This window comes from Anomaloglossus baeobatrachus, chromosome 1 (assembly GCF_048569485.1).
Source record: "Anomaloglossus baeobatrachus isolate aAnoBae1 chromosome 1, aAnoBae1.hap1, whole genome shotgun sequence".
Taxonomy (NCBI): domain Eukaryota; kingdom Metazoa; phylum Chordata; class Amphibia; order Anura; family Aromobatidae; genus Anomaloglossus; species Anomaloglossus baeobatrachus.
In genome coordinates, this window is record NC_134353.1 from 60,493,246 (window position 1) to 60,516,128 (window position 22,883).

Below are 22,883 nucleotides of genomic sequence, written 5' to 3' on the forward strand. Positions count from 1 at the left end.
CACCCTCCCTGTTGCCTGTTGGCAATTTCTTGTTCCGTGTGTTATCACCGGCTGTTGTCGTGGACAGAGGCTCCGGTTGTTCCGGTTCTTGCTCTATCTCTACTTGTGGGTGGATGGCCTCCTTCAGCTTTTGCACTAAACTGACTAGATCTGGTCATCCAGGGGGTGTATATGCTCGGAGGGAGGAGCTACACTTTTTAGTGTAGTACTTTGTGTGTCCTCCGGAGGCAGAAGCTAAACACCCCTGGTCTGGGTCTCCCAATACGGAACTATAAGAAAAAGAATTTACGGTAAGTAACAAAATTCTTTTTTTTATACTTTTACATGCATTTATAAATTATATATTTTTTTTTTAATTACATGTATATAATATCTAATTATCAGAATTTAAAAAATGGTAGCTGGTATGAGTATAATCTTAAAAGTCCCTGTTCTCGTGCCTGCAACGTCTGGCTGGGGCTGCGGTGTGCTGCACACAGAGGGTGTCCCCGTGTACCTGCAGCGAGGCTTCTTCCCTCCCGGGTGCCGCAGCCGCCTCCTGTCACTATAGCAGCGTGCACTTGTTAGGCAGCAGCCACTCCACCATGGTATCCGGTTACGCTCCACAGCCGGCTCACTAGTCTTCCTCTTCCACAGGACGACGCTCCCTTAATTCCGGACCCCACACACCTTGTGCCGGCTCCTGACCCCTTCCTGCTGCCGTCTGATGTGGGGGCGATCGTGGAAGTGCTGAAATACAGCCAGATAGACATGGACGCCGCCATAGAGAAAGTCAGGCTGGAGGTGAGTGACTGCGTCTGATTTAGGGGAAGCAAATACATCCCAATTCTGGACCCAGAAAAACTGGAATTTTTTAGATTTCATTGGTCACTTGCTGCAACTTTTTACTACAGTTTAGAATTTTTGTTTTCTTTTTCGCTCCTAATTGGGAGACCCAGACAGTGGGTGTATAGCTACTGCCTCTGGAGGCCGCACAAAGAACTACACTTAAAAGTGTAAGGCCCCTCCCCTTCTGGCTATACACCCTCCCGTAGGAGTACGGATTCCTCAGTTTTAGCTTTGTGCGCAAGGAGGTCAGACACGCACGCATAGCTCCATTGTTTTTAGTCAGCAGCAGCTGCTGACTATGTCGGATGGAAGAAAAGAGGGTCTATACAGACTCCCAGCATGCTCCCTTCTCACCCCACTTATGTCGGAGGTGTTTGTAAGGTTGAGGTACCCATTGCGGGTACGGCGGCAGGAGCCCACATGCTGATTCCTTCCCCATCCCTTTTTACAGGGCTCTGGGTGAAGTGGGATTTACCGGTCTCCAGGCACTGAGACCGTGCTCCATCTACAGCCCCTGGAGAAGATGCTGGATGGAGCGGAGTACATCAGGGACATGGCCCTGCTTCCTTAAGGTACTCTGTGTCCCCGTGTATTTGGCGCTCACACCGCAGCATGCTGGGTGTTGTAGTGCGCCGGGGGACATCAGCGCTGCGGCGCCTGTGCCATGGCCTCATTCAGCTTAGCTGAAGCAGGCACACTTATGGGAATCGGCCGCGCCGGCCGCTGGGACTGCGGCACGGCTGGCACTTGTAGTGCGCCGGGGACTTCAGCGCGGCCTGCGCTTTTACGGCGGCCGCGCTGATAACTACAGTCCCCGGCTTTTGCGGCCTGCTTCCGTTCGTTCCCGCCCCCAGACCTGCCAGTCAGGAGAGGGGCGGGACGCTGCCCACGTCTAGACTCGGTCGCGCCGGCCGCTGGAACAGCGGCGCGGCTGGCACTTGTAGTGCGCCGGGGACTTCAGCGCGGCCCGCGCTTTTACGGCGGCCGCGCTGATAACTCGAGTCCCCGGCTTTTGCGGCCTGCTTTCGTTCGTTCCCGCCCCCAGACCTGCCAGTCAGGAGAGGGGCGGGACGCTGGCCAGTGCATCAGCGCTGAGGGCTGGAGTCGTTTTTACATACTCCAGCCCTCACAGTCAGCACAGAGGGGACACTGTTCCCGCACTTTTGTTGGGGAACTCCCACGGACCGCCCCTCTCCACAGACGCCGGCAGCCATTCCTGCTGACACGCTGAGCTGCAGAGGGGAGCCGGGGAGACCCAGACAAGGCATTCTGCAGCCTCTTACCCGCTGTTCAGCGGGCGGTAAGCAGCCCTCAGGGCTCACCCCCTCTTGTGCTCGTAGTATCTTAGTATTTTGTGGCTACAATTACTTGGTATTACATAGCGCTGGTCGCCCTTTGGCTATAGACTCTCTCACATGCAGAGAGCCAGCAGCATGTCGCCCGTAAAACGCAAGGGTGCCAAGGCACAGACATTATATGCTTCCTGCACCGCATGTGGGACTTTTCTACCGGCAGGCTCCACGGACCCCCATTGTGTGCAGTGCTCGGCCCCTGCGGCGCTTGCACAGTCGGGACCTCTGCTGGACGTGTCCCAGGGTGTACCACCTGTGAATGCTGTCCAGGTGACAGGAACTGAGTTTGCAGCTTTTGCTGACAGAATGTCTCTCACTATGTCACAAATTCTTGACACATTGCGAGCTAGGCCTGTACTTCAGACCACGGACACTGTGCATGTATTGCCCCCTGGTCCCCCTCAGCTCCTAGCTCCGGGACGGGCATCTACACCTCAGGGTGAAGACTCTGACTCGGACGATGGCCCCGGGCAGCCTAAGCGGGCTCGTTATGACGGGCCTTCACATTCATCTCAATGGTCTGGATCCCAGCGGGATGAATCTATGGGTGATGAGGCGGACGTAACTGATCAGGATTCTGATCCTGGGACCGCTCTCAATCTAGATACACCAGATGGTGACGCCATAGTTAATGATCTTATATTTAACATCAATAAGATGTTGAATATTTCCCCACCAGCTCCTCCTGTAGAGGAGTCAGCTTCGCAGCACGAGAGAATCCATTTCAGATACCCTAAGCGTACATTAAGCACTTTTCTGGACCACGCTGACTTCAGAGACGCAATCCAGAAACCCCACGCTTATCCTGAAAGGCGTTTTCCTAAACGACTTAAAGATACACGCTACCCTTTTCCCTCTGAAGTGGTCAAGGGTTGGACCCAGTGTCCAAAAGTGGATCCTCCAATTTCCAGGCTTGCAGCTAGATCCTTGGTTGCTGTTGAAGATGGAGCGGCACTTAAAGATGCCACTGACAGGCAGATGGAGCTCTGGCTGAAATCCATCTATGAAGCGATTGGAGCGTCATTAGCGCCTTCTTTTGCGGCCGTATGGGCACTCCAAGCTATCACGGCCGGGCTTGCGCGAGTCGACTCAGTCACACGTGCATTTGCCCCGCAGGTAGCACCATTGACCTCGCAAATGGCGGCATTCGCGTCGTACGCGATTAATGCTGTTCTGGACGCTACAAGCCGCACGGCAGTGGCGTCAGCCAACTCAGTTGTTTTGCGTAGGGCTCTGTGGTTGAGACATTGGAAAGCAGATTCTCATTCCAAGAAGTGCTTAACCAATTTGCCTTTTTCTCGTGACCGATTGTTTGGAGAGCGTTTGGATGAAATCATCAAACACTCCAAGGGTAAGGACTCTTCCTTACCGCAACACAGACAAAACAAGCCCCAACAGAGGAGGGGTCAGTCTGGTTATCGGTCCTTTCGAGGACAGGGCAGGTCCCAATTCGTCTCGTCAAAAAAGACTCAAAAGGACCAGAGACGTTCAAATTCTTGGAGGTCTCAGTCACGCCCAAAAAGACCAGCCGGAGGAACCGTTGCCAAAACGACGTCCTCCTGACTTGCGGTCTCCGATGCCCACACCCGCGGTCGGTGGGAGGCTCTCCCACTTTGGCGACATTTGGCTAGCAAGCGTCAAGGACCGTTGGGTGAGAGATATTCTATCTCACGGGTACAGGATAGAGTTCAGTTCTCGTCCGCCAACTCGTTTCTTCCGAACTTCTCCACCACCAGACCGAGCCGATGCTCTGTTGCAGGCGGTGGCCGCTCTAAAGGCGGAAGGGGTGGTGACCTCCGTCCCTCTTCAGGAACAGGGTCACGGTTTTTACTCCAATCTGTTTGTGGTCCCAAAAAAGGACGGATCGTATCGTCCCGTCCTGGATCTGAAGTTGCTCAACAGACACGTAAAAGTCAGGAGGTTCCGGATGGAATCCCTACGCTCCGTCATAGCCTCAATGTCTCAGGGAGATTTTCTAGCATCAATAGACATCAAAGATGCGTATCTCCACGTGCCGATTGCACCAGAGCATCAGCGTTTCCTACGTTTCGTCATACACGACGAGCACCTACAGTTCGTAGCGTTACCCTTCGGTCTGGCAACAGCCCCCCGGGTCTTCACCAAAGTCATGGCAGCAGTAGTAGCTGTTCTGCACTCGCAGGGTCACTCGGTCATCCCGTATCTAGACGACCTGCTTATAAAGGCATCCTCTCAAGAAGCATGCCAACACAGTCTGAAGGTGGCGCTAGACACTCTCCAGACTTTCGGGTGGATTATCAACTTTCCAAAGTCTCATCTAACCCCGACCCAATCTCTGACTTATCTTGGCATGGAGTTTCATACTCTATCAGCGATAGTGAGGCTTCCACTGGACAAGCAGTGCTCGCTACGGACTGGAGTGCAATCTCTCCTTCAGAGCCAGTCGCACTCACTGAGGCGCCTCATGCATTTCCTAGGAAAGATGGTAGCAGCAATGGAGGCAGTCCCGTTCGCGCAGTTTCATCTGCGCCCTCTCCAATGGGACATTCTGCGCCAATGGGATGGGAAATCGACGTCCCTCGACAGGACTGTCTCCCTCTCTCAGACTGCCAAGGACTCTCTACGTTGGTGGCTTCTCCCCAACTCATTGTCACAGGGAAAGTCGTTCCTTCCCCCGTCCTGGGCAGTGGTCACGACAGATGCGAGCCTATCAGGGTGGGGAGCGGTGTTTCTCCACCACAGGGCTCAGGGTACGTGGACTCAGGAAGAGTCCACCTTGCAGATCAATGTTCTGGAAATCAGAGCAATCTATCTTGCCCTGCGAGCCTTCCAACAATGGCTGGAAGGCAAGCAGATTCGGATTCAGTCGGACAATTCCACGGCGGTGGCGTACATCAACCACCAAGGGGGAACACGCAGTCGCCAAGCTTTTCAAGAAGTCCAGCGGATTTTGACGTGGGTGGAAAGCAGAGCGTCCACCATATCTGCAGTTCACATACCAGGCGTGGAAAACTGGGAAGCGGACTTTCTCAGTCGCCAGGGCATGGACGCAGGAGAATGGTCCCTTCACCCGGACGTGTTTCAACAGATCTGTCGCCGCTGGGGGTCGCCGGACGTCGATCTGATGGCGTCACGGCACAACAACAAGGTCCCAGTTTTCATGGCACGGTCTCACGATCACCGAGCGCTGGCGGCAGACGCCTTGGTTCAGGATTGGTCGCAATTCCGACTCCCCTATGTGTTCCCACCTCTAGCATTGTTACCCAGAGTTCTCCGGAAAATCAAGTCCGACTGCCAGCGAGCCATACTCGTCGCTCCAAATTGGCCAAGAAGGTCGTGGTACCCGGATCTGTGGCATCTCACGGTAGGCCAACCGTGGGCACTACCAGACCGTCCAGATCTGCTGTCTCAAGGGCCGTTTTTCCATCTGAATTCTGCGGCCCTGAACCTGACTGTGTGGCCATTGAGTCCTGGATCCTAGCGGCCTCAGGTTTATCTCAGGGAGTTGTTGCCACAATGAGACAGGCTAGAAAACCATCCTCAGCTAAGATCTATCACAGGACGTGGAAGATATTCTTAGCGTGGTGCTTGGCTCAAGGGTTTTCTCCCTGGCCATTTGCATTGCCAATTTTTCTTTCCTTCCTGCAGTCTGGGTTGGAAAAAGGTTTGTCCCTTAGCTCGCTTAAGGGTCAAGTCTCCGCGTTATCCGTATTCTTTCAGAAGCGCTTGGCACAGCTTTCTAAAGTACGCACGTTTCTCCAAGGAGTTTGTCATATCGTTCCTCCTTACAGACGGCCATTGGAACCCTGGGATCTGAACAAGGTTCTCCTTGCTCTTCAAAAGCCGCCTTTCGAGCCCTTGAAAGAGGTTCCCCTTTCTCGGCTTTCACAAAAGGTAGTTTTTCTTGTAGCGGTCACATCTCTTCGAAGAGTGTCCGAGCTGGCGGCGTTATCTTGCAAATCTCCCTTCCTGGTGTTTCACCAAGACAAGGTAGTACTGCGTCCAATTCCAGAGTTTTCTCCCAAGGTGGTTTCTTCCTTTCATCTCAATCAGGATATCACTTTGCCATCTTTGTGTCCGCATCCAGTTCACCAATTTGAAAAGGGTTTACATCTGTTGGACCTGGTGAGAGCACTCAGGATTTACATTTCTCGCACGGCGCCTCTACGCCGTTCGGATGCGCTCTTTGTCCTAGTCGCTGGTCAGCATAAGGGATCGCAAGCTTCCAAATCCACCCTGGCGCGGTGGATCAAGGAACCAATTCTTCACACATACCGTTCTGCTGGGCTTCAGATTCCATCTGGACTGAAGGCCCATTCTACCAGAGCCGTTGGTGCGTCCTGGGCGTTGAGGCATCAGGCTACGGCTCAGCAAGTGTGCCAGGCGGCTACCTGGTCGAGTCTGCACACGTTTACCAAACACTATCAAGTGCATACCTACGCTTCGGCAGACGCCAGCCTAGGTAGACGGGTCCTTCAGGCGGCGGTGGCCCACCTGTAGGAAGAGGCTGTATGACAGCCCGTTCATGTGGTATCTTTTTACCCACCCAGGGACTGCTTTTGGACGTCCCACTGTCTGGGTCTCCCAATTAGGAGCGAAAAAGAAGAAGGGAATTTTGTTTACTTACCGTAAATTCCTTTTCTTCTAGCTCCAATTGGGAGACCCAGCACCCGCCCTATCTGTTTTTAGGGTTTCGTTTTTTCGGGTGCACATGTTGTTCACGTTGTTTCTTAAGTTCTCCGATCTAGTTATCGGATTGAATTTGTTTTTGAAACTGTTATTGGCTTTCCTCCTTCTTGCTTTGGTACTAAAACTGAGGAATCCGTACTCCTACGGGAGGGTGTATAGCCAGAAGGGGAGGGGCCTTACACTTTTAAGTGTAGTTCTTTGTGCGGCCTCCAGAGGCAGTAGCTATACACCCACTGTCTGGGTCTCCCAATTGGAGCTAGAAGAAAAGGAATTTACGGTAAGTAAACAAAATTCCCTTCTTTTTGCCCTATTAATAGTAGTAACTGTATAGCTGTAGTGTGCATAAGATTTCTAGTACATAAGTTGGCTACTATTACAGCGCAGCCATTAACCTCAAAATGCTCCGCTGCAGTACCAGATGCAACCTGCCCACAGGGGTGGCGCTGTTCTCTGCCAAACGCCTTAAAATTCAAATCTGCTTTCACGATCATCGTATGATATTGCACAGTTTATTAATGCAGTTTGCTGAAATGATACCTTTTTATCTGGCATCCAGTGATTTATGTATTTCACATAAGAAGAAATTTAAGTTTTTTTTTTTTTTTTTTCTGTTTTGTATTTAGGAATTTCTTTTCCCCTCCTGTGGGTATTTATTTTTTATTTAAATACATACATACATACATACATACATACATACATACATACATACATACATACATACATACATACATACATACATACATACATACATACATACATCTGAGGGAAGAAAAAAGTCAAAATTGCTAAAAACACAAGCAAAAAAACAATTTTTGCCACCGTCCTGTTCATATGACAGCAATCCACACATGTTGCAGAAACACTCCCATTCAGAGAACCAGGACTGACCATGAATAAACAGGTCAAGTGTATATTGGTTTTAAAATATTTTAATTATTCTTATTTGTTATTATTTATTTAATATTATTGTTAATATATTATTAATAATAAAAATAATAAAATACATTAAAATATTATTTCATTATATTATAATTCATTATTATTAAATATGATGCTATAATATAATATGATAGAAAATTATATTAAAATATTATATTATATTTTAGTTTATTTTTATATTATGATTTGATATGATTTTATATAATATTGAATATATTTAATAGTAAATAACAATAGAATATATAATAAAATTATATATTTATGGGTTTAGGTACAAGAAAAAGATTTAGAAGTTGTGGCGTGGAAGAATAAACATAAGAAACTTTACTTGGAATATATAGAAATGGAGTAAGTTTTGTTCCTTCTCCTTACAGGCCATGATTCATCCAGATTGGCATTTTGTACATCTTTTAGTTGCGATGCTCCACTGCATGAAATGTTTTGCAGTCTGAGACTACATTGCATTTCTCTTGTAACTTGCGCCACTTTTGTGGTGTAAATTATGATGAATTTCCCAGCCTCGCTTGACTATCCCACCCACCCTTCTCCTAATCCTTTCACTGTTTCTCAAAGGGAATCTGTCAGCAGGTTTTTGCAAATCTGAGGATGACATGGGGTATGGGCTGAGTCAGTGATTTTTAGCGGTGTCACTTATTAGGCTGTGCGCTGTTATTTCAATTCATGAGCGTTTTATCAGATGATGATCAGTGCCAGACTATTTGTCCCCCTGCCTTTTTGTGGGACCACTTCTCCACCACTGCTTAGTAGCTCACGGTCTATAGACAATGTACACAGAAGGCTGCTAATCAGGGGTGTGGGACACTGGTCCGTTTTCTGAGCTCTGCTACATCTAACAGCTGTCACAACTGCTGCATCCAGTAAATTTAAGTGATACATTGATGAGATAAGGGTCTTTTTTTTTTTCCTTTTTTTTTTTTTTTTTTTTTTTTTTTCTTCCTCATTGTTTTCAGATGAGGCAGCAAAAACCTGGTGATATTCCCTTCAAGTTTTGAATCTGAGTGCTCCTGCTAACTAATAGAAATAATAGAAATAATAATAGAAATAATAATTAATAATATACAGAAATAATAATAATAATAATTTACAGAAATAATATACAGTAATAATAATTTACAGAAATAATATACAGAAATAATAATATACAGTAATAATTATTATTGTTAGAGGACACTGTATTTACACTGTTATACAAGCTGCACACTGACACTGTACATTGTATCACGGGGTCAGATCTGCAGTGTTGTCCCATGAAAAGATAGATAATGTTTACAAAAATGAGGGGTGTACTCACTTTTCTGATATATTTTATACTGCCGGGCACATCTCAAGGTGCGTTTGCACCAAGGGATTAAAGAGCACCTTTCATTTTAGAATTTTGTGGCATATCTACATACCTGATGGCAGGGCTGTGGAGTCGGTAAGCCAAACCTTCGACTCCGACTCCTCAAATTCTCTTGCACCGACTCAAACTCCTACACATATTGCTTATAGTTAGGTGAAAAATTTATTGTAGTACATGAATATGTGTATGTGAACATCAGACATTTAATAATTTTTATGATACAATAATCAAGATATTTGGATAGAACATAAAATATATTTATTGGAATACAACATTAGAACACAAACTGTAATAAATTGTAAATATGTAATACACTATGTAATATACAGTAGATTACATATATATCGTGTGTGTGTGTGTGTGTGTATATATATACACTGTGTATATAGAGATAGAGATAGAGATTACATATTTACAATTTATTAGTTTTTCTTTGTCGCTCCATTGGGAGACCCAGACAATTGGGTGTATAGCTTCTGCCTCCGGAGGCCACACAAAGTATTACACTTTAAAAAGTGTAACCCCTCCCCTCTGCCTATACACCCTCCCGTGCATCACGGGCCCATCAGTTTTTTGCTTTGTGTTGAAGGAGGCAGACACATTCACGCAAGCTCCACATTTTAGTCAGCAGCAGCTGCTGACTTTGTCGGATGGAAGAAAAGAGGGCCCTAACAGGGCTCCCAGCATGCTCCCTTCTCACCCCACTCTGGTCGGCGGTGCTGTTAAGGTCGAGGTACCCATTGCGGGTACAAAGGCTGGAGCCACATGCCGTTATCCTTCCCCATCCCTTAGGGGCTCTGGGTGAAGTGGGATCCTAACCGGTCACCATGCACTGGGACCGGGCTCCCTCCGCAGCCCCTGGGGGAATCTGACGGACAGGAGCCGGGTATCATCAGGGACAGGGCCCTGCTACTCTGAGGTACTCTGTGTCCCCTTGGGGACGGCGCATAGAGCGCCTGTGTAACGGACGCTGCAGCAGCTGCTGGGTGTTTTTTGTGACCGGGACTACCGCGCCGACCGCGCTTGTTTCCCGGCCACGTTACTAACTTTAGTCCCCGGCTTTTGCGGCCTAGTACCGCATACTCCCGCCCCCGGGCCTGCCAGTCAGGGGTAAGGGCGGGACGCTGCACTGGACGTCAGCGGTGAGGGCTGGAGCATACTTGGGTATCCTCCTCCCCCCCTCACTGAGCACTGCGGGGCACCAGATTCCCGCACTTTCTGAGGCACGCCCACGGCCCCCTCCTCCTCTCAGAACGCCGGCAGCCATTGCTATCAGCACTTCTGCAGGTGGAGAACTTCAGGACCGAGCTCCACAGCTCTGGGAGGCCCAGGCAGGGAATCTGGTGGACACACAACCGCTGAGGGCGGTCGGTAAGCCGCACCTGTTACTAGGTGCTGGCCCCCCTGGGTGCCGAAGTGTGTATGTGTGTTATATATATATATATATATATATATATATATATATATATATATATATATATATATATATATATATATATATATATATATATATATATATATATATATATATATATATATATATATATATATATATATATATATATATATATATATATATATATATATATATTCTCCTTATTGTATACATTTACTCTGTTCGGCCGCATTAATTGTTTTTGGCTATATACCCTCACTGATTGCTCTAAGTAGGAGACAACAGCATGTCGTCCGCAAAAAGCAAGGGGGCCAAGGCACAGGCTTATTTTGCAACCTGTACCTCTTGTGCGGCTGTTACCTGCAGGTTCCACCTACCCTCATTGTGTGCAATGCTCGGCCCCTGTGACACTCACTCAGCCGGAGCCTCAGCCACTGGTGGGACCCTCTGCCCAGGTAGAACCACCCACTGTCCAGGTGGCAGGGACAGAGTTTGCAGTATTGGCTGAGAAACTTTGAGTCACTTTCTCAATCCATGGCTCAGTCTATGGATAGATGGTCTGCTAAGATACTTGAAGCTTTGCAGCACAGACCGGTAACACAGACCCCGGGCACTGTTGAATCTTTGCCCCCAGGCCCCCCTTGGTCGGAGCAGCAAAGTGCTCCTGGGGTGACTCCTAGGTCCCACGGTGAGGACTCCGACACGGACCGCAGTCCCAGACCGGCTAAGCGGGCTCGCTGGGAGCTTCCCTCGACTTCATCACACTGCTCAGGGTCTCAGCATGAGGACTCTCTGGAGGATGAAGCGGATGTGGCAGATCAGGGCTCTGAACCTGACGCTGCTCTCAATCTTGATACACCTGAAGGGGACGCCATAGTAAATGACCTTATAGCATCCATCAACCAGGTGCTAGAACTTTCTCCTCCAGCTCCTCCGATTGAGGCGTCAGCTTCTCAGCAGGAGAAATTCCAATTTCGTTTTCCCAAACGTACACTGAGTGCGTTTTTCGATCACTCCAACTTCAGAGATACAGTCCAGAAACACCGAGCTTTTCCAGACAAGCGCTTTACTAAGCGCCTTAATGACACACGTTACCCCTTCCCCACTGACGTAGTTAAGGGTTGGGCTCAATGTCCCAAGGTGGATCCTCCAGTCTCTAGACTGGCGGCTAGATCCATAGTAGCAGTGGCAGATGGTTCATCGCTCAAGGATGCCACTGACAGGCAAATAGAGCTCCTGATGAAATCCATCTATGAAGCCATAGGCGCGTCTTTTGCTCCGGCATTCGCAGCCGTATGGGCACTCCAAGCTATCTCAGCTTGTCTGTCTGAGATTAATGCAGTCACACGTGCCTCTACTCCGCAGGTTGTGTCTTTAACCTCTCAGGCGTCGGCTTTTTCGTCCTACGCCATGAACGCCGTCCTGGACTCAGCGAGCCGTACAGCGGTAGCATCCGCCAATTCAGTGGCAGTCCGCAGGGCCATGTGGCTACGCGAATGGAAGGCAGATTCTGCTTCCAAGAAGTTCTTAACCGGTTTGCCATTTTCTGGCGACCGTCTGTTTGGCGAGCAATTGGATGAAATCATTAAACAATCCAAGGGAAAGGACTCGTCCTTGCCCCAGTCCAAACCAAACAGACCTCAGCAACGGAAGATACAACCGAGGTTTCGGTCCTTTCGGCCCTCAGCCCGGTCTCAATTCTCCACGTCCAACAGGCCACAGAAGGGCCAGAGGAACTCTGATTCGTGGCGGTCTAAGTCACGTCCTAAAAAGACCGCCGGAGGAACCGCCCCCAAGGCGGCCTCCTCATGACTTTCGGCCTCCCCAAACCGCATCCTCGGTCGGTGGCAGGCTCTCCCGCTTTTGCGACGCCTGGCTGCCACATGTCCAAGACCGATGGGTGAGAGACATTTTGTCTCACGGTTACAGGATAGAGCTCAGCTCTCGTCCTCCAACTCGTTTCTTCAGAACATCTCCGCCCCCCGAGCGAGCCGATGCTCTTTTTCAGGTGGTGAGCACTCTGAAGGCAGAAGGAGTTGTGATCCCCGTTCCCCTTCAGGAACGTGGTCGCGGTTTTTACTCCAACTTTTTTGTGGTGCCAAAAAAGGACGGATCATTCCGTCCCGTTCTGGACCTCAAACTGCTCAACAGACACGTGAAAACCAGACGGTTCCGGATGGAATCTCTCCGCTCCGTCATTGCCTCGATGTCCCAAGGAGACTTTCTAGCATCAATCGACATCAGGGATGCTTATCTCCACGTGCCGATTGCACCAGAGCATCAGCGCTTCCTGCGTTTCGCCATCGGAGACGAACACCTTCAGTTCGTGGCTCTGCCTTTCGGCCTGGCGACAGCCCCACGGGTCTTCACCAAGGTCATGGCAACAGTGGTGGCAGTTCTACACTCTCAGGGACACTCGGTGATCCCTTACTTAGACGATCTTCTAGTCAGGGCACCCTCCCGGGTAGCATGCCAACACAGCCTGAATACTGCTCTGGAGACTCTCCAGAGGTTCGGGTGGATCATCAATTTCCCAAAGTCACAATTGACTCCGACCCAATCGCTAACTTACCTCGGGATGGAGTTTCATACTCTCTCAGCGATAGTGAAGCTCCCGCTGGACAAACAGCGTTCACTTCAGACGGGTGCAATCTCTCCTTCAAGCCCAGTCACACCCCTTGAGGCGCCTCATGCACTTCCTAGGGAAGATGGTGGCAGCAATGGAGGCAGTTCCATTTGCGCAGTTTCATCTGCGTCCACTCCAATGGGACATTCTCCGCAAATGGGACAGGAGGTCGACGTCCCTCGACAGGAACGTCTCCCTTTCTCGGGCAGCCAAAGACTCTCTTCAGTGGTGGCTTCTTCCCACTTCTCTGTCGAAAGGAAAATCCTTCCTGCCCCCATCCTGGGCTGTGGTCACGACGGACGCGAGTCTGTCAGGGTGGGGAGCGGTTTTTTTCCACCACAGGGCTCAGGGCACCTGGACTCAGCCAGAGTCCTCCCTTCAGATCAATGTTCTGGAGATAAGGGCAGTGTATCTAGCCCTAAAGGCGTTCCAGCCGTGGCTGGAAGGCAGGCAGATCCGAATTCAGTCGGACAACGCAACGGCGGTGGCGTACATCAATCACCAAGGCGGCACACGCAGTCGTCAGGCCTTCCAAGAGGTTCGGCGGATTCTGATGTGGGTGGAAGCCACAGCCTCCACCATCTCCGCAGTTCACATCCCGGGCGTAGAAAACTGGGAAGCAGACTCTCAGTCGCCAGGGCATGGACGCAGGGGAATGGTCTCTTAACCCGGACGTGTTTCAAGAGATTTGTTGCCGCTGGGGAACGCCGGACGTCGACCTAATGGCGTCCCGGCACAACAACAAGGTCCCGGCATTCATGGCACGGTCTCAAGATCACAGAGCTCTGGCGGCAGACGCATTAGTTCAGGATTGGTCGCAGTTTCGACTGCCTTATGTATTTCCTCCTCTGGCACTGCTGCCCAGAGTGTTACGCAAGATCAGGTCCGACTGCCGCCGCGCCATCCTCATCGCCCCAGACTGGCCGAGGAGGTCGTGGTACCCGGATCTGTGGCATCTCACGGTGGGTCAACCGTGGACACTGCCAGACCGACCAGACTTGCTGTCTCAAGGGCCATTTTTCCATCTGAATTCTGCGGCCCTCAACCTGACTGTGTGGCCATTGAGTCCTGGATCCTAGCGTCTTCAGGGTTATCTCAAGAGGTCATTGCCACTATGAGACAGGCCAGGAAACCAACGTCCGCCAAGATCTACCACAGGACGTGGAGGATCTTCTTATCCTGGTGTTCTGATCAGGGTTTTACTCCCTGACCGTTTGCTTTGCCCACTTTTTTGTCCTTCCTTCAATCCGGAATGGACAAGGGTTTGTCTCTCGGCTCTCTCAAGGGACAGGTATCGGCGCTTTCCGTGTTTTTTCAAAAGCGTCTAGCCAAGCTTCCGCAGGTACGCACGTTCCTGCAGGGGGTTTGCCACATAGTCCCACCTTACAAGCGGCCGCTAGAACCCTGGGATCTTAACAGGGTGCTAACGGCTCTTCAGAAACCACCCTTCGAGCCGATGAGGGATGTTTCTCTTTCACGTCTTTCGCAGAAGGTGGTCTTCCTAGTGGCAGTCACATCACTTCGGAGAGTGTCTGAGCTAGCAGCGCTGTCATGCAAAGCCCCCTTCCTGGTGTTTCACCAGGATAAGGTGGTTCTGCGTCCGGTCCCGGATTTTCTCCCTAAGGTGGTATCTCCTTTTCATCTCAATCAGGATATCTCCTTACCTTTTTGTCCTAATCCAGTTCACCAATGTGAAAAGGATTTGCACTTGTTAGATCTTGTGAGAGCACTCAGACTCTACATTTCTCGTACGGCGCCCCTGCGCCGTTCTGATGCGCTCTTTGTCCTTGTTGCTGGCCAGCGTAAAGGGTCACAGGCTTCCAAGTCAACCTTGGCTCGGTGGATCAAGGAACCGATTCTTGAAGCCTACCGTTCGTCTGGGCTTCCGGTCCCTTCAGGGCTGAAAGCCCATTCTACCAGAGCCGTGGGTGCGTCCTGGGCATTGCGGCACCAGTCTACGGCTCAGCAGGTGTCAGGCGGCTACCTGGTCGAGTCTGCACACTTTCACGAAACACTATCAGGTGCATACCTATGCTTCGGCAGATGCCAGCCTAGGTAGGCGAGTCCTTCAGGCGGCGGTTGTCCACCTGTAGGAAGGGGCCGTTTTACGGCTTTTTATTTAAGGTATTCTTTTACCCACCCAGGGACTGCTTTTGGACGTCCCAATTGTCAGGGTCTCCCAATGGAGCGACAAAGAAGGGAATTTTGTTTACTTACCGTAAATTCCTTTTCTTCTAGCTGCTATTGGGAGACCCAGCACCCGCCCCTGTTCCCTTCGGGCTGTTTGTTCTTTTGTGTACAGATGTTGTTCATGTTGGCATTGTTCTTTGGTTCATGGTTTAGTTCTCCGAACATCCTTCGGATTGAGTTTACCTTAGACCAATTTATAAGTTTCCTCCTTCCTGCTTTGGCACCAAAACTGATGGGCCCGTGATGCACGGGAGGGTGTATAGGCAGAGGGGAGGGATTACACTTTTTAAAGTGTAATACTTTGTGTGGCCTCCGGAGGCAGAAGCTATACACCCAATTGTCTGGGTCTCCCAATAGGAGCTAGAAGAAAAGGAATTTACGGTAAGTAAACAAAATTCCCTTCTTTGTGTTCTAAAGTTGTATTCCAATAAATATTTTATGTTCTATCCAAATATCTTGATTATTGTATCATAAAAACAATTAAATGTCTGATGTTCACATTGTACTACAATAAATTTTTCACTTAAATATAAGCATTATACTAAATGTTATTATTTAGTAAAATATTCAGCACATTCTGCATTGCACTACTGTCCCCAATTTATTATATATTTTAGGAGTCGGAGTCGGTGCATTTTATACCGACTCCGACTCCACCAAAATGAGCTCCGACTCCACGACTCCGACTCCACAGCCCTGCCTGATGGGTGCGTATCTGCAGTCTGGGGTCAACGCTTGTCATTCATGCTCCACTTTAATAAATCAGTGTGAGATATTCTCTGTGGATCCTTGGTGTATGATGATCTAAGGCTATGTTCACACTTTCGTTGTTTTTCGTCCGTCGTCTTGAGGAATTACAGTATCATGCAAAATATGTTGCAGGAATCTTTTTTTTTTTTTTTTTTTTTTTTTTTTTCCCCATAGACTTCTTTTAGAGACAGATTGTGACTGATGGCCCTGCGTTGTATCCGCCATGTGACGGATCAGTCGTTTACTGACTGACCGTCAGGCGGGAGCAACAAACAATGTAATGTTTTTTTGGAGTGGCAAAAACATGGACTCCGCAGGTGTCCGTCGCCATCCGTCACAAGCTATAATGGATGTCTATGGTGCTGGATTCTGCCATAATCCGTCACAACTGAAACCAGCGCTGGATTCCGTCATGCTCTACTGAGCATGCCCAGCATGTTTGGCACACCCATTGGGCTGTCCCAAACAGATGGATCCATCAAAAAAAAAACTGACGCTCAGTGGATGTAACTGACGCGACGGATCAGTTTGTTTTTTTTTTTCACAGGATTCCTGGGAAATAACACATCCGTTGCGTCAGTTGACGTTTAAAAAAACGCCGGATCTGTCGTCTCATAATTCATATTAATGGATTGACTGGGTAAAGTGGAGCCAGACGGGCTCTCCTGACAGCGGGGGAAATCTGACCAAGACATTAGGACCCTGGATAGAGGATTCTAGAATAAGGGTGTATGAAGAAGGGAATTTTGTTTACTTACCGTAAATTCCTTTTCTTCTAGCTCCAATTGGGAGACCCAGACAATTGGGTGTATAGCTATTGCCTCTGGAGGCCACACAAAGTATTACACTTAAAAGTGTAAGGCCCCTCCCCTTCTGGCTATACACCCCCAGTGGGATCACTGGCTCACCAGTTTTAGTGCCAAAGCAAGAAGGAGGAAAGCCAATAACTGGTTTAAAGACCAATTCAATCCGAGGAAACATCGGAGAACTGAACCATACCACATGAACAACATGTGTACCCGAAAAAACAGAAAAACCCCGAGAAAACAGGGCGGGTGCTGGGTCTCCCAATTGGAGCTAGAAGAAAAGGAATTTACGGTAAGTAAACAAAATTCCCTTCTTCTTTGTCGCTCCATTGGGAGACCCAGACAATTGGGATGTCCAAAAGCAATCCCTGGGTGGGTAAAAGAATACCTCATGATAGGGCCGTCAAACGGCCCTCTCCTACAGGTGGCCAACCGCCGCCTGAATGACTTATCTACCTAGGCTGGCGTCTGCCGAAGCGTAGGTATGCATCTGATAATGCTTGGTAAAAGTAAGTAGACTCGACCAGGTGGGTGCCTGACACACCTGCTGAGCCGTAGCCTGGTGCCGTAATGCCCAGGATGCACCCACGGCTCTGGTAGAATGGGCCTTCGGCCTTGAGAGAACCAGAAGCCCAGTAGAACTGTAGGTTTCAAGAATTGGTTCCTCGAGCCCCCGAGCAAGGGTGGATCTGGAAGCTTGCGACTGTTTACGCCGACCAGCGACAAGGACAAAGAGTGCATCCGGGTGGCGCAGGAGCGCCATGCGGGAAGTAGAACCTGAGTGCTCTCACCAGAACCAACAGATGCAAATCTTTCTGAAATTGATGGACTGGACGAGGACACAAAGAAGGTGAGGTGATATCCTGATTGATATGAAAATGGGATACCACCTTAGGGAGAAATTCCGGAACCGGACGCAGAACTACCCTGTCCTGGTGAAGGACCAGGAAGGGAGTTTGTATGAGAGCGTTGCTAGCTCGGAAACTCTCCTAAGAGACGAGACCGTTACTAGAAGGCCACTTCCCGTGAAAAACGGGAAGGGAGACATCCTTCAAAGGCTCGAAAGGCGGCATCTGGAGAGCAATTAGAACCTTGTTCAGATCTCAGGGCTCTAACGGCCGCTTGTACGGAGTGCTGAGAAGACAAACTCCCCGTAGGAACGTGCGTACCTGAGGAAGTCGTCGTTTCTGAAAAAATACAGATAGCGCTGAGACTTGTCCCTAAAGGGAACTGAGCGACAACCCATTTTCCTACCTAGATTGCAGGAAGGAAGGAAACATAGACGATGCAACCGGCCAGGGAGAAACACCCTGCGCCGAGCACCGAGATAAGAACATCTTCCACGTCCTGTGGTCAATCTTGGCGGACGTTGGTATGCTAGCCTGTCTCATGGTGGCAACCACGTCCTGAGGTAATCCTGACGACACTAGGTTCCAGGACTCAATGCCACACCATCCGGTTGAGGGCCGTAGAATTCAAATGGAAGAATGGCCCTTGAGACAGCCAGTCTGATTGGTCTGGTAGTGCCCCCGTTTAGCCTACCGTGAGGCACCACAGAACCGAGTACCACAACATCCTCGGCCAATTTGTAGCGACGAGGATGGCGCGGCCGCAGTCGGTCTTGATCTAGCGCAGTACTCTGGGCAACAATGCCAGAGGTGGCACCTAAGGTAGCTGGAACTGCGACCAATGCTGAACTAAGGCGTTTGCCGCCAGAGCTCGATGATTGTGAAACCGTGCCATGAAGCTGGCACATTGTTGTTGTGCCGTGACGCCATTAGATCGACGTCCGGCCTCTGTCAGCGGCGCCAGATCTCCTGAAACCCGTCCGGGTGAGGAGACCATACTCTTTCGGCCACACCTCAGCGACTTAGGAAGTCAGCTTCCTAGTTTCCACACTTGGGATGTGAATTGTGGATATGGTGGATGCCGTGTCTTCCACCCACATCAGAACCTGCCGGACTTCCTGGAAGGCTTGCCGGTTGCGCGTTCTTCCTTGGTGGTTGATGTATGCCACCGCTGTGGAGCTGTCCGACTGAAGTCGGATATGCTTGCTTTCCAGCCGCTGTTGGAAGGATTGTAGGGCAAGATACACTGCTCTGTGTTCAAGAACATTGATCTGAAGAGTGGACTCTTGCTGAGTCCACGTACCCTGAGCGCTGTAGTGGAGAAAAACTGCTCCCCACCCTGATAGACTCGCGTCTGTCATAACTATCGCCCAGGACGGGGATAGGAAGGACCTTCTTTTTGACCAAGAGGTGAGAAGAAGCCACCACCGTAGAGATTCCTTGGCCGCCTGAGAAAGAACGACGACTCTGTTGAGGGACGTCGACTCCTCGTCCCATTGGCGGAGAATGTCCCATTGTAGTGGACGCAGTAAAACTGCGCGAAAGGAACTGCCTCCATTGCTACCATCTTACGTAGGAAGTGCATGAGGCGTCTCAATGTGTGCGACTGGTTCTTAAAGAAGAGCTTGCAGCCCGTAGTGAATGCTGTTTGTCTAGCGGCAGCTTCACTATCGCTGAGAGAGTAAGAAACTCTATGCCTAGATATGTTATCGATAGGGTCGGGGTCGGATCTGACTTTAAAAAGTTGATGATCCACCCAAAACTCTAGAGAGTCTCCAGCGCAACGTTCGGGCAGTGTTGGCATGTTTCCTAAGAGAGTGCCTTGACAAGTAGATCGTCTAAATACGGGACCACAGAGTGACCCTGAGAGTGCAGGACTGTGACTACTGCTGCCCTGACCTTGGCGAAGACCAGTTGGACTGTCGCTAGCCGGAAGGTAGAGCTACGAACAGAGGGTGTTCGTCTCCTATAACGAAGCGTAGAAACGCTAGTGCTCTGGATCAATCGGCACGTGTGGATAAGCATCCTTGATGCCTAATGATGCTAGGAAATATCCTTGGGACCTTGAGGCGATGACATGGCGGAGGGATTCCATCCGGAACCGCCTGGTGTCCACGAGCTTGCTGAGCATTTTTAGATCCAGAACGGGACGGAACGGCCCGTTGTTATAGGTACCGCAAAGAATTTGGGGTAAAAACCGTGACCTTGTTCCTGAAGAGGAACGGGGGTCATCACTCTTTCTGCCTATAGAGTGCACCCTGTTTGCAGAAGAGCAGCGGCCCGGCCGGGAGGTGGAGAAATTCTGAAGAATCGAGTTGGAGGACGAGAAGTGAGCTCTATCCTGTACCCGTGAGACAGAATGTCTCACACTCAATGGTCATTGACCTATGGCAGCTAAATATCGCCAAGGCGGGAGAGCCTGCTACCGACCGAGGCCGCAAGTCATGAGGAAGCCGCCTTGGAAGCGGGTTTTCAGACTGTCGCTTTTTTGGGCGAGACTGAGCCCGCTAAGAATCTTAGCTCCTCTGATCCTTTTGAGTCCACATTGGACGAGGAAAAATGGGACCTGCCCGAGCCTCGAAAAGGCCGAAAACCCCGACTGCCTCTTGCTCTGTTGGGGTTTGTTGTGTCCGGGCTGAGGAAAGGATGAATCCTTACCCCTGGACTGTTTGATGGTTACATCCAACGCTCACCAAACAGTCGGTCAGCAGAAAAAGGCAACTGGTTAGGCAACCTTTTTTGGAAGCAGAATCTGCCTTCCATTCACTTAACGAGCAGACCAGGCTCTGCGTAAAAACACGGAGTAGCGGAGGCTACCGCCGCACGGTTCGCAGAGTCCAGGACAACCTGAATCGCGTAAGAAACAAATGCAGACATTTGAGAGGTTAAGGATGCCACCTGCGGCACAGATGTACGTGTAACCGTGTCAATCTGTGTAAGACAAGCTGAAATAGCTTGGAGTGCCCCAAGGGAGAGAATGCCGGAGCCAACGGTGCGCCGACAGCCTCATAGATGGCTTTCGACCAGAGATCCATCTGTCTGTCAGTGGCATCTTTGAGTTTGCAGTTCCATCTCCCACTGCAACTATGGATCTAGCTACAAGCCTGGAGATTGGAGGATGCCGCTCGGGACATTGGGTCCAGTCCTTGACCAAGTCAGGGGACAGGGATAACGTGTATCCTAAGCCGTTTGGAGAAGCGCATATCTGGATAAGCGTGGTGTTCCTGGACTGCCTCTCTGAAGGCAGAGTGGTCCAGAAAAATACGTGAAGCTGACTCCTCCACTGGAGGAGCTGTGAGAAATAACCCACATTCTATAGATGGACGCTATAAGATTATTTACTATGGCGTCACAATCAGGTGTATCCAGATTGAGAGCGGTCTCAGGATCAGAATCCTGAGCCGCTACTTCCGCCTCATTACACAGCGAGTCCTTCTGTTAGGACCCTGATGAAACCGAGGCCGCTCATAGCGAGCCCACTTAGGCTGTCTGGGACTGACGTCCGTGCAGAGCCGTGACTCTGGGATGCGTGTGACATTCCCGGAGCTGTTAGTTATTCACACTGAGGGGGGCCATGGATCAATGATTCAACAGTGCCCATATTGTGAGAGACATGTCCGGACTGCTAGGCTTCTAGTATCATAGCCATAGTCTCAGAAAAACTGTCAGTAAATACTGCAGACACCGTCCTCATCCCCTGGCCATTAGTGCATACAATGGGAGTCTATGTACCTGCCGGCCGTATAGCCGTACATGCTGTACCAGCTGTATAGAAAAACATGTGGTTCTGCACCTTTGTTTTACACAGAGAATATGCTGATAACTCCTCCGCATAATCCAGGAGGGTATATACAACGTGCGACCAAACAGTGCAATGTATATAGTACAAGCATATCTATAAGTGCACTTCTGCACTAGTGGGGTTAGCACCACAGGTGCTGCTTAACGCCTGTTACAGCGATTGTGTGACTATCAGAATGCCAGGGTCTTCCACACTTGTCTCTGTATCGTACAGAAACTGACACTAATGGCTGCCGGCGTCCTTGTAGAGAAGGAAGCCGTGGGCGTGCCTGAGAAAGTGCGGGAATCCGGATTCACAGTGCACACAGTGAGAGGGGTGGAGTATGCAAAACATACTCCAGCTCTCAGCTCTGCTCTATGCAGCGTCACGCCCCTACCCTGACTGTCAGGGCTGTGGGCGGTAACGAAGGGAGACTAGGCCCAGAAGCCGGGGACTCGAGTTAACAGCGCGGCCGCCGTAAAAGCGCGGGCCGCGCTGAAGTCCCCGGCGCACTACAAGTGCCAGCCGCGCCGCAGTTCCAGCGGCCGGCGCGACCGATTCATAGAAGTGGCCAGCGTCCCGCCCCTCTCCTGACTGGCAGGTCTGGGGGCGGGAACGAACGGAAGCAGGCCGCAAAAGCCGGGGACTCTAGTTATCAGCGCGGCCGCCGTAAAGGCGCGGGCCGCGCTGAAGTCCCCGGCGCACCACAAGTGCCAGCCGCGCCGCTGCCAGCGGCCGGCGCGACCGATTCCTGGAAGTGGCCAGCGTCCCGCCCCTCTCCTGACTGGCAGGTCTGGGGGCGGGAACGAACGGAAGCAGGCCGCAAAAGCCGGGGACTCTAGTTATCAGCGCGGCCGCCGTAAAAGCGCAGGCCGCGCTGAAGTCCCCGGCGCACTACAAGTGCCAGCCGCGCCGCAGTCCCAGCGGCCGGCGCGACCAATTCCCATAAGTGAGCCTGCTTCAGCAAAGCTGAATGAGGCCATGGCACAGGCGCCGCAGCGCTGATGTCCCCCGGCGCACTACAACACCCAGCATGCTGCGGTGTGAGCGCCAAATGCACGGGGACACAGAGTACCTTGAGGAAGCAGGGCCATGTCCCTGATGTACTCCGCTCCATCCAGCATCTTCTCCAGGGGCTGTAGATGGAGCACGGTCTCAGTGCCTGGAGACCGGTAAATCCCACTTCACCCAGAGCCCTGTAAAAAGGGATGGGGAAGGAATCAGCATGTGGGCTCCTGCCGCCGTACCCGCAATGGGTACCTCAACCTTACAAACACCTCCGACATACAGTGGGGTGAGAAGGGAGCATGCTGGGGACACTATATGTGTCCTCTTT

The 22,883-nt window shown here is 50.5% G+C and overlaps 1 protein-coding gene across 1 annotated transcript in view; it reads left to right on the forward strand.

The window, feature by feature from the left end:
- TACC3 (transforming acidic coiled-coil containing protein 3) overlaps nt 1-22,883 on the forward strand; it is a 94,118-nt gene that overhangs the window by 45,213 nt on the left and 26,022 nt on the right. Inside the window, exons 10-11 of the mRNA XM_075346805.1 lie at nt 637-783; nt 8,059-8,135. Of these exons, the coding sequence (XP_075202920.1) occupies nt 637-783; nt 8,059-8,135 (224 nt within the window). The remainder of the gene's footprint in view (nt 1-636; nt 784-8,058; nt 8,136-22,883) is intronic.